The sequence below is a fragment of the Aquila chrysaetos genome, chromosome 6 (genome assembly GCF_900496995.4).
Source record: "Aquila chrysaetos chrysaetos chromosome 6, bAquChr1.4, whole genome shotgun sequence".
Classification (NCBI taxonomy): domain Eukaryota; kingdom Metazoa; phylum Chordata; class Aves; order Accipitriformes; family Accipitridae; genus Aquila; species Aquila chrysaetos.
Genome location: NC_044009.1, coordinates 22,689,867 through 22,701,557, shown reverse-complemented (window position 1 = coordinate 22,701,557; position 11,691 = coordinate 22,689,867). Strand labels below are relative to the sequence as shown.

Genomic DNA, 11,691 nt, shown 5'->3' with positions numbered 1-11,691 from the left:
AACCCTTGCATCCCTCGGTTGCAGTTATTAGTGCTGAGGTAGCCCAGCAGGAAAGCTGCAATAATTCACTTGCTTAGGCTAGCATGAAGTTTGGATTGGAAAACGCGTATCGGGCTGGGAAAAGAGAGTCATGCTAAATTAAATGTGAGCCAAGTGCTATAGCAAGTGCAGCTATTTCTTCTTCACCCTACCAACTTTAAAATGAAACCTTTATTTTCATATGTCAACAAATGAGGTTATCCCACCCTGATCAGCTGGTGGATAACCCAGCCCTGCTCATGCTTCTCTTCCAGTGTCCCGAGAAATCTCTGCAATGATAGTGTGTGTGGGGGTGTTCCCTCCCCATGACCCCTTTGGTTTTCACTTCTCTAAGACTGTTGGTAAACTCCACCTGATGTAAGTGCATATTCAAGACAGATCAACAAAAACTATTCCATGTAGATCAGTGGGAAGAGCAGCACAATAATTGTTCTGTCAGTGCCACCCTTTTTTCACTTTGAACCAGTTTCTTCAATTTCTAATTAAATAACTAATATAAAACAGTTGTTCTGAAATGCCATAAAAGAAGAAACAAAGCAGTTTATAAATGTATTTTCTTAATTTGAGCGTAATGTGACTAGTGATAAAAATCTTGAAGTTACTGTGTTAAAAAAAATTACTTGGTGCTTTCTAACCACTGTGCTACATGGTGTGAAACAGGCAATAAAGTCATGAAGGAATGGTGAAAGCATAAAAGGAATAACGTCCAGCTAACGTAGTGAGAGAATACATGTAGCCACACTTAAAAATCCATTACTGAAATAAAGAATTACAGCCACTGACATTTTGTGGTAGTTTGTCCTTTACAAAATGGGATCATGCCACAGTAAAACAGATGAAATTGTGGTAACAGGTATTAGAAAAATAAAGACCATCTTAAGCATTCAAAACAGCCACTTCAAACAGTGTATTCAACAGAGGAGTTAGGTGATGCAGACTGCCCAGGACTGAAAGATGAGTTAAGATACTTAAACAGACAGTATCTGAAATCAGCAGTTTAAACTTGGCGCACCCCAAAATTTGAATTACTCTAAAAAGTTGGTGACTGAAGCTTTTAAAATTCATTGCAAATAAATTATAAGTTCATTGCAAATCAACACCTGGAAAGATTTATTCTTGGTCATATGAAATATAAAGGACAACAAATAATTTCAGAAGATAAATATTTTATACGTTTTTCTTAAAGTGGTTGCTGTGGAAAGAATCAAGTGAAAAAATTATGTCAAAATATTCTCTCTTCAAACTATTAAACAGGTCATTAAAAATCTGCCTATCATGTATGTGCTGAAGATCTGATATACCTAACTTAAGAAAATGTTTCTCTCCAGGAACTATATAGCGTCTAGGTTCTTAATACAAGTGTCAAGTTAAATGCCTAATGTGAAAGGGTTTGACTTGATCATGAAGGATCAGAAATATATTTGCAATCCTTTTTAAATATGTAGGATGAAACTATTTGCCTCATTCATGCTGTTAGTCCCACAACAGGACTACTAACTTGACTAAGATGAGGATGATTCTACCATAGTAGAGGTTACGTTACACGTGGTGTGATCCCAATATGCGTTACTTCAGAGCTTCAAAAAAATTCCTGTACAGACTTGATTCTTTTTTCCTCTGGCCAAAATATTATCTTCCCAAACCTGAGACAGTTAGATGTTTCCATGCAGACAACACAGGTGTTGAAGATACATGTTCTGAGACAGTAACTTTTACAAAGGATTCTCTATAAGTTAGCATCACTCAATAACCAAAGATGCTGGTGTTACTGGAAGGACAGATGAAATTTTAAATTTTTTTTGGACAGTTATCTAAGTTTGTGGTAAAGTTGCATGTTAAGATTTCCTATTTTGGTTTGGGTCAGACTCTAGGAGTGGGGATAGATTCTGAGCTCTGTGTGTGGTAATTCCTGAGAGCAATGATCTCTCTTAAGTGGCGATTCCTGAGAGCAACAAGAGCAGATTACTTCCTTTCCAATCGCTCAGATCTGTTGTTCCTCGTCAACATTTTTAAGAGCAGATTGAACATTAAAAGAACTGCTCAACCATGTAAAATGCGCAGCTCCACACGCGATGCTATGTTCGTACAAAAATGCTCAGAAGCTATTGCTTGCAATAATAACACAGATCGCAGTAATGGACAATTTTTGCTGTGAAAACATTTATACTTCAGCTGTCAAGCAGTACATGAATTGCCTAAAACTTCCATCACACAAAAGCAATGTATTTCTCATGATGGGGAATGGGAAAGAAGAGCTATGCAGATGGCTCGTAACAGATGCAATAGCTTTATCTGACACCCAGGCTTAGGAGTATTGCTCAGCGGGTAAACTCTGGTGTGGGAGATGTGAAGAGCCTTGTTTTGCACTTCAGCACTGGTATGTCTCTTGATTGTTTTCCCTGTCTTGCAGCAGTGCTTTCTTTAGAAACGATTCAGCTCTGAAGTGCCAAGTTTAACAAAGGAAACTAACAATTGTGACTGAAAGTGCTCTCTGAAAGCTTACTGAAAGAAGGAAAATTTATTCTGAATCTTGAAGTAATGGCATTCTGCTCCTTTTCAAGTACACGAGATGTTTATACACATGATGAAAAAACAGGTAAGAATTTATTTTTACCTTTTGTTCTACCAGATGCTTTTCTGGTAATTTGCTTAAGTAGAATTCGGCACTTCTTGGGTCACGTGGAAACATGTAATGAAGCCCTAATGACAGGAAACCACAACAAAGCCATCACTACTTTATAACCCACTCTACCCTACATGCAAAATGACTGCCTGAATCAGTTTCCCATGGTTTCCACAGTGATGTGGAGCAGCTAATCCTGTGCAAGTGTTTTTTGTCAGCAGGAGGAGTGAATTATGCTGTTAATATTGACAGAATGAATTTAGTCAGGAACAGTATGTCTGGCATTGGGAGAAGCAGTGCCTCTCTGCCACACAGGTGTTATATGATCTTGCATTACTGACTTAATGACTTCATGTTATTTTATTCGAGTTAAAAACAGTCACCTTGCATCTGAACAGAGTTAAGAGATCAGTAAGGCCAACAGAAAGCCAGCTATGGTCTTAGGGTCTCCATCAGCAATAGTTAAATGTGCCTAAATTTTCATCAGGTTATGGGCATCAGAAGTAAACTTCTTTTCCTTTAATCTATCATCCTTACAAAAATGAAATGAGATTTCAATATAAGATTAAAAAGATTGTGAAGAAGTAACTCCAAAGGTGATCTGAAAAGGCCGTCTCTTGTGGATTGCAGTGTGAGACATCTGCCTTTGCTTTTGTATTGCACAGGGACACCAGACACACAATTCATGTCTGTGGATTCTGCTAGGCAGTGATGTACCTAAAACTGTGGCTCACAACAGAGCACAGTCATTCAAAAATTTTTACTGTTCTTTAACTTCTCATATTAACTGATAAGACCCCATGTAATTTAAAATAAGCATTCAAGGTAAATGGATGGGTATACTTTAACCTCAGTGCTTCAACTTCCAGTCTGTACGAGACAACAAATATTGTTTATCTGCAGAGATGAAGTAACTATCAGCTTAGGAAAGACATTATTGTAAGAAGCACCATAAGAGGGAAGAAAAAACAGGTCACGTTTTCTTTCTGCAAATAGCTCAAAAAGAACCTGTTGGGAAAACTTGAGCACATGATCATGCACAATCACTTTTATCTGTGAATATCCACAGTTGTAACATCCTAACTCCTGAACTGACTTAGCAGTCTTATTTAAAATAATTTCTATGACTATTTAAATACATGGCACTCCTGTCATCTCTATCAGCAATAATGCTAATTTAGTAAGAGAACAGCTCACCATGAAGTGCTTATGCTAACATAATGGATGCAGCAGGATGTTATCAATGGGAGGACAGAAAAGATTGCTCCTTTCAGCAACATGTTAAAACTTAGACCCTTAATCACCTTTCAAAATTAGGGGCCAATACTGATTTATGCAGCAGCATTTACAGAGGTGCAATTAAATTAATACTAGATAGGAAGAAGGTTACCAAAGTTTCTAGTATTTAAGATGCACACAAAATCATTTAAGTCATACAAAATCTGGACAATTTCACAGAATCAAGCCTTGTTTTAAAGAAATTTAACAGGCACAGCTTAAAACATTTTACCATTTCTCAAAATCTGAAGAATGTCTTGTCTGTTGTACAAGGAACAAGCATGCAATATGAAGAATACCAGCTATTACACACTAGGTTGTACTAAGGACTGTGTTATGTTGCTTACTCCATTCAAAAACAGAAGTGTCTTGAAATAAACCACTGTAAGTGCGAGAACCGCTTAACTTCAGGCATTTACATCCAAGCTTATTAAAAACTGCCTTTGCAGTTAATGTCAAACAGGCATATACAAATTATGACTTCATCCTAACATAGAAATGTTTAGACCCTTGGGTACTTCATGCCAGCCTTCCCATGTATGCAAGATGCCAGTAAGCTGTTTTAGAATTACAGATGCTGACTACACAAATACAAAGCCTCCTTCAAGAAAAGGTATCAGAGAAATCTCATTTTTTTAAACGAGGTCTCCACAAACACCTGATAAAGCTTAACCACAAAACTTAACTGCACATTCCTTCTTTAATGGTTTTACATTCTCATGGAAGTGGTTTCACCCATTAGAAATAGTTTATTTTCTACATTGTTTGCAAAATTTATTTTTAGCATGCATTGTAGTGAATGACAGAGGCACATTCCAACAGAGTACTACAACTGTTTAGAGAATGAAAAACAACCAGTCAGTTTTCCCTCCACAACATGAGGTCTCACAACAAGATTAGTTTTACAACAACGTGCTTATTCTTCACATTAATATAACAACACTTGAGCCTATTTTAACAGTTACTGTAAGCAGCCTCCATCAAACAGGTTAATATTATTTTCATAGGACAGCCATCCAGAAACTTCTGAAGACAATGTCAGTATTTTAATAGCTGTTTCCAAAAGCTTGCAACAACCTACTCCTGCTGTTTTGGCTGGCACAGAATTGCTTAGAAATTGGTCTGTGATCTGCACTATTACCAGATAGGGCAAGTTTTAGCATACCCAAGTTAGCCTGGTCAGTCTGACACGGAGAGAGAGCAAGATCAGTGGTGTGGTTTGGGTTTTTTGTTGGTTTTGTTTTTTTAAATTTTATTTTATAACTGGATAATTAAAGATATTTCAAGCAATTTGTAGGCTTTCTATTAAAACCACTTTGTTAGATGACCCATATTTCCTTTACAGAAAAAAGTCCTCACATATGCTGCAAGTGTTATCAAAAGGTCCAAAAAGGGAAATAGCCTTCCTTGGAACACATAAACAAGTTGTTATAAGCCCATTAAGGAGGTAATCAATAAATAGCATTGAACAAAGTCTCCATGAAAGAGCTTCCAAAAAAAGCAGATGGAACTAGATTTCAGATTCTTTTATAAAATGTTAGAGTTGGTTTGCATGTTGCACTTTTCTCCATCAATTAAAACAGATTATTTCTCCTTTTGGTCAACTAGGTACATCAGTCTAATTATTATAAGCAATAGAGTTCACTTTCACATTGTAAGGTACATACTGTATGCATAATCCTTTCTAGTACTCTTAATATTTTAAGTATTAAAAAAATTTTAAGACTTCAACACACTTTTCTTATTCTTCAGTGATCACTATTATGTGTGCCAACTCTGCAAGATTTGTGAAAATGCTGTCTCCAGTGAACCTTGTAAGTTCTAATGATGCCAATAGAGAAAAGATGACCCAGGACTTTCCTTCCACAGTGTAAGAGTTACGGGAAGCAAGAAGCAGGGGGAAGATGTTGCTAAGCCATCAAACATAGGAACAAAGTTGAATAAAATGCCTTTTTTCAGAACTGAGCCACATTTGTTTCTGTAATCTTCACAGTGTTTTGCTAACTTGCTTTTGTATTCCTATACTTCCAGGAAATCCAAGACCATTTTTAAGCTACTGGTTCACTGCTAATAGCTGCAGTTGTCTTTAAGAATGATTCTAAGATTTATTTGTAGATAAATGGAAAGTTACTTACAATAGTAGAAAAGTTCCACTAATACCCTCATTTGTCCATCTTTCAGTAATTCCTTCTGAAAAACATTCAGGTTTAGAGCCTGAACTAGATTACATCTTTTGTATCTGATTTGTCCGGCTTTGTATTTGATTGGGGGGGGCGGGGTGGTCTGTAGGAAAAATTAGACTCTGAAGATAGATTTTTGGGTGGCTTTAGAAGCAACTACTGCAATAGATTTAAAGGAGATAATAGTTTTTAAAACTGAAGCATTTTGAAACAGCTACAGTCAACATAGTCTAAAACTTTTTATGCAACTTGTAATATGTCATGTACTTATGGCTTGATTTAGATCAACATCAATACAGCAATTAGCAAGAAAAACCTCACCAGTCCAAGGCAGGGATAAAGACACCTCTTGACTTGAAAATACTGGTCCTTACAGAAGTTAGTTAAAGCAATAGCAAGGTATGTTGAAACGGCAATAAGCTACACCCTCACCAATACTCTTGGTCACTTAACATAGCTATGTCAAAATTTTCAAGCAGCCAGGTGAAATGGCTATTCACTAGCAGATACTACACAACGAATTAATGAAACTTTATAGCTACAGAAAAGGCAAGGCACAGGTAAGGAAGAAAAATGGATTGGCACTATTATTCCAAAGGTAAGTATTTGTGACTTTGTTTCAATTAGGAGAAATGTTATAAAACTGGAAGATGTAATTAACTAACTAAAACAGTTTTCACCAAAATATATAACTAAGATTGTTCTAATAATCATCATTTTCCTTAAGCCAAAAAACTAACCTTACATCTGTTATTGACAAAGACCAAAGCTTTTAGCCCTGGAAGCTACTAATTGAAGTATCCAGACATATGAAACTCTCAAGTACGTTAAAGTCCCATTAACAGTAATATATGACATTAGACATCCAGGACTAAAAATTTTGCCAACAGTTTGAGAATAAACGTTCACATTTAACAAAAACCCATGTATAGGGTAGTTCTTCATAACACTTTTTTCCAGGAATCAAATGACAACATCTGTTGTAGTTATGGGGTCCCAATCCTCCTTTTTAAGCTACTGAAATTTATATATAGTATCTATTAGTAACACAGGACTGATTTAGTATTCTCTTCAGAAAGCATCTGCTCAAAGTCTCAAATCTAGATGACAACATTTACAGTGTTAGAAGTATTTTTTATAATGAATATACTATTCAGATACATACAGTCTCAAAATACTTCATGAACTCTGAAATGGTTATCTAAGGAGGGAACGTCATCAGCAAAATGTAGTTGATCATTTATTTCGACACCAAATTCTTCAAGTATCTGTACAAATTTCTCATGCTCTCTCCCAATCCATGACCTCATTGTGTCAAACACTTGGTATGGTGTAACATGAGCATGAACTTCAATTCCTGTCTCTGCAAGTTCTTTCAGCACTTCAGGGTAAGTAACCCAAGTATTGCTTCCTCCTGAGTGACCACCATCCAACCAGTAAATTGCTTTTATGTTTTTTAAGAAGGCATCTGTATTCTTGTCTTTTTTAGCTTCCTTCAGCTCATAAAGCAGCTGGTTCAAAACCACACAACCTTTACTGAAGCCAATCAAAGTAAACGACACTGCACCTACAGCAGACGGTATAATGAAGTTCATAGCAGAATTATTAGAGCATTCACAATCTCTCTCTCTTTCTGTGGATGAGCAGCCATTTGTTGTAGGAACAGACTGCGGCTGTGATTTACAAGCAGCTATTTTTGCATCCTTGCTGACACCATGCACACTTTTCTGGGACAGCAGAATATTCTGAGAGAATCTGAATGCATTAACTAGCAATGCATGGAGATGCTTGAAAGCTCCAAAGTCAGTGCTGTGCTCTGGTGCTCCAAACATGTTGCTTGCCACAAAGTTGTCATAGCAACTGAATTTGTGCAGGTGCATTCGAGAACACTTTACAACCCAAATAAAGCTATTAGGGAACCGGCGAGCAAGTATGGTAGCAACATTTTCAAAACTCCAGTGCTCCCACTGAAAGTTTTCTGGGTGGCAAGACATGATGTCATGATAGTTCTGAAAAATTAAAAAAAATAGAAAAGGCGCATTACTACATTGTGAAAAGACTTCAGCTCTGTCTAGTGTACTTATATTCATAAGAAAGGACTGTAACTAACAGAGAAACATGCATTAGAAAGGCGCTTGCTTGCTAGGCTTCCAGAACAAGAAGCACATTAAACAATCTGGCATACTTGGATTTACTTATTCTACTTTAATATTTTTACCACACATTTTTAATACCCCCAAAATTAATACAATAAAAATAAGCACATGGAAGTATTTGTATTTTTGTTGACTTCACTCCAAGAGAAGATTAAAGCATTATTCAACTTAGTATGACACAGAATACATAATTTTATATTATCTCCATCTGCAGAAATACTGCTTATCTTATTACAAATCAACAATAGACTTAAAACTTTGTAATAAGTTTTCTATCTTTTATACAGAAAAAAAAAATCCCTCTCACTCAGCTGCAGCGAGTCTTCATTCCCCTTGTTTACATCCATATAGGGCATAGATGGAAAAAAAATTAACCCCCAAGTCATGAATAATCCTCACCTCTGAATTTGTAATGGCAGAGAATACTAATTAGTTTATTTTATTGAGAAATAATAAAGCCATACCCAGGAATGGTAATCAGAAAGGTTTTCTTAAGCCATCCCAAACCTTAAAGTGAAAATCCACAAAGTTCTGCATCTTTACCTTGCAGAAAAGGAAAGCCTTTTCCCTAGGACAGACAGACATTACCCCTGCTTTTGAGAAGTAATGACTTTTGAGATTAGCTGACTACTCAGAGCACCAGAGTATGTAATGTTACAGAGGTTGACCACACGCTTAGGGACAGCACTCCAGAGTCTCTTTTCAATTTCTTGTCAACTCAGAGACAACGTGTGCCTTCTTCAGAACATGCTGAGAAAGCGTCAGCGCCTGTGAAACACCCGCAGGAGGGTGTCTGGGATGTTTGTACACCTGCACAGAGCCGTGGTGCTAAGCCTGACAAGGACAACTTGCCATCTTAGGATTTCTTCGTCTTCTCTCCCCTGACGTTCTTATCATACCATTTCAGATATTGCCGTCACCGCCAGAAACGTCAATCTCAGGCAATGCTATAGAAGAAGACTCCCCCCCCCACTGCTGCTCCTTTTCAGGTTTCAGGGACGGCCCATTCCCGCTACATTTACCCCCACGGTAACGTGCAGAAGGCGCGCAAGAGATGCTCCCCCCAGGAGCCCCCGCTTCCGCCGCGGCCGCCAACCCCCTCGCCCCCCCCCCCGGAGAGCCCGTCCGGTCAGCGGCTCCCTCCGGCGCCGCTTCCCCGCTCCCGCCCGCCCGGGCCGCTCCCACCCGCCATTGCTTACCGCCCTCGGCCGCCCGCAGCTCGCCCCGCCGTACCTGCACGTCCCCCGGGAAGTAGACAACGTGATGCTGCGGCGGGGCTGGGCCGCGCGGGGCCGGCGGCGGCAGCAGCAGCAGCAGCTCGTTGGCCCGGTGCGGCTCCGCGCCCGGCACCTCAGGCAGCCGCAGCCACGGCGGGCTGAGCCGCGCTGAGGAGAAGCCCGCGCCGCTGCCGCTGCCGCCCGCAGGCCCCGCGGCGCAGGCGGCCGGCGCCCCGCAGAGGCTCATGCTCCTGCCCAGGCAGAGGGCAGCGGGGCCGACGAGCCCCCGCAGCAGCGAGGCGGCGGCCGGCGGGCACCGCTTGCTCATGGGGGCGCTGGCCCCGCGACCCGGCGGCTGCCTCCCGCCCGGCCACCCGCCCGCGGCCCCGCCACGCACCGCGCCTGCGCGCCGCCGCCCCCCCCCCTTCCCCGGACCTCCGCCTATCGGCGCCGCCCGCGGCCCCCTCGGGAGACCCGGCAGGGGGCGTCGCACGTGCGCGCGGCGAGGCCGCGGCCGAGCGCCGGGGGCGGGGCCACGCGCGTCTAACGGCTGCCCGCTCCGGCGATGACGTCACCGCAGCCTTTAAAAATGAGCGTGGCGGGAAGCGGGGAGTAGTTAGGCGCCCGTCGCGTGGCTGGCGGCGCCGGTCCTCGGGGTGCCCCTCGGCCCCTGAGGGGGCGGGGCGCTCCTCGTGCCCCCGGCTCGTGCCCCCGGCTCGTGCCCCCGGCTCGTGCCCGGGCGCCAGGAGGCTCTGCTCTCCTCAGGGCACGTGGCGCTCCAGGTGAGCCCGCGCAGCTGCTGGCACCTCGGCCTCACCCTGCCCTTGCTGAAACCGAGTTGAGGTGGCGGTGCCCAGCTGGTGTTCTGCCTGTGCTGCCTTACCGTGAAAATAGTGCCGGGCTGGTAAATCCGGAGGAAAGCTAGGCCGGTAGGTGCCTCTGAATTTGCAGAAGGCCTCCTGCAGCGCAGTAAAACCCCAGAGTGTGTTGCTGTAGCACAGGTACAGCGCTATGGGGTATCTTACGCTCCACATAGAGCAGTTAATTTCAAAACAAAGAGGTACGTGGATTCTTTTATGTCCTAAAGGTGTTGGTTGTATTTAAAAAAAAAAAAAGCAGCTTAGATATACTTACATTACTTTGGTTATGCTAGTGCTGCTACATTGGAAGAAAAGCTTTCATGTATACCATTGTGAGAAACTGCATTTTACATGGCAGAGGAAGCAAGGAAGCAGAGCCTTTCCTTTGTTCCTAAGCTTTCCTCGTGGGTTTGTCTAGAATTTTCCTATTTCAGGTATTCATTCCTTTGTTCTGTTGGCATAGTCTAGTTAAAAATGCATGTATGCAAACCTGGGAAGCTACCAGCTACGAAGTCTGACTCTTCTGATTTGAGTCAGTTGTGCAAGGAAGCAGAGTTAACTGAACAGTGACTGCATAATCAAGTAACTTGCATCAGACTATTGACTGGTTTGTTGTTGTTGGAAAATTTGACAAATGAAAAGGAAGTATGGTGATATTAAGGTTATTTGTCAGTGTAGCAAGCTAGTAATAAGCGGAGTACTTCAGAGTGGCTTATTTTCTAAATATAAATTCTAGCCTGCATGTCTTTGTGCAGCCTGCTCATGGAGATTCAGTTTGAGCAATGATGTGTTCGTGGTCTACTTGGCACACTTGTATTTTTCACAGGTATGTCTTTGGGCTCATGCCAGAGCAAGCTCAAAAGTTCTTACTTCCCATATTCTAAAGCTCATCCAAAGGCTTTTCCAGAAAGCAGATCTGCACCTTGTCCACATACAAGCTCAGAAGAACATTGTGTTGTGATATATACTTTTGAGATTTCATTGTTTCTTATGTGAGCAATATGTATTTTTCTTTATTTGCAGAAATCAGAACAAAGTTGATGCCTGGTCCTCATGAAGAGGTTAAGACATTTTAAAGCATAATTTTTTCACTTTTATGTTTCTAGGGATAACAGGGGTTAATAAAAAAATTTTGGTGACTTCTGTGTTTTATAGATTGCTTATTTTTAAACTTAACATTACTATTTCTTATATGAAAATTATCTTTGCTATGGTTAGAGCCTTTTTCTCAAAACCTGAAAGAAAAAAAAAAAACCCAATCCAATTTCTGGTCACCAGAAGATGGTGCTGTGCAGTGTGGTTTGAAAAATCTGTATCAGAACAGCTGTCTGACTATAA

General features: G+C 40.9%; 1 protein-coding gene across 1 annotated transcript; it reads right to left on the bottom strand.

The window, feature by feature from the left end:
• Positions 1 to 4,112: 4,112 nt before the first annotated feature.
• C6H2orf69 (chromosome 6 C2orf69 homolog) lies at positions 4,113 to 9,894 on the bottom strand. The gene is made up of 2 exons (XM_030017116.2): positions 9,510 to 9,894; positions 4,113 to 8,129 (listed from the first exon to the last, which is right to left on the bottom strand). Exons 1-2 carry the CDS (start codon positions 9,819 to 9,821, stop codon positions 7,290 to 7,292), a joined length of 1,152 nt encoding a protein of 383 aa, XP_029872976.1. The 5' UTR covers positions 9,822 to 9,894; the 3' UTR covers positions 4,113 to 7,289.
• Positions 9,895 to 11,691: the final 1,797 nt, after the last annotated feature.

Excerpts from the sequence above, each read along its gene's own strand:
- C6H2orf69 (XM_030017116.2), bottom strand. The coding sequence starts at position 9,821 with ATGAGCAAGCGGTGCCCGCCGGCCGCCGCCTCGCTGCTGCGGGGGCTC. Across the intron at positions 8,130-9,509 it reads ACTTCCCGGGGGACGTGCAG|AACTATCATGACATCATGTC; the intron begins GTACGGCGGGGC and ends TTAATTTTTCAG.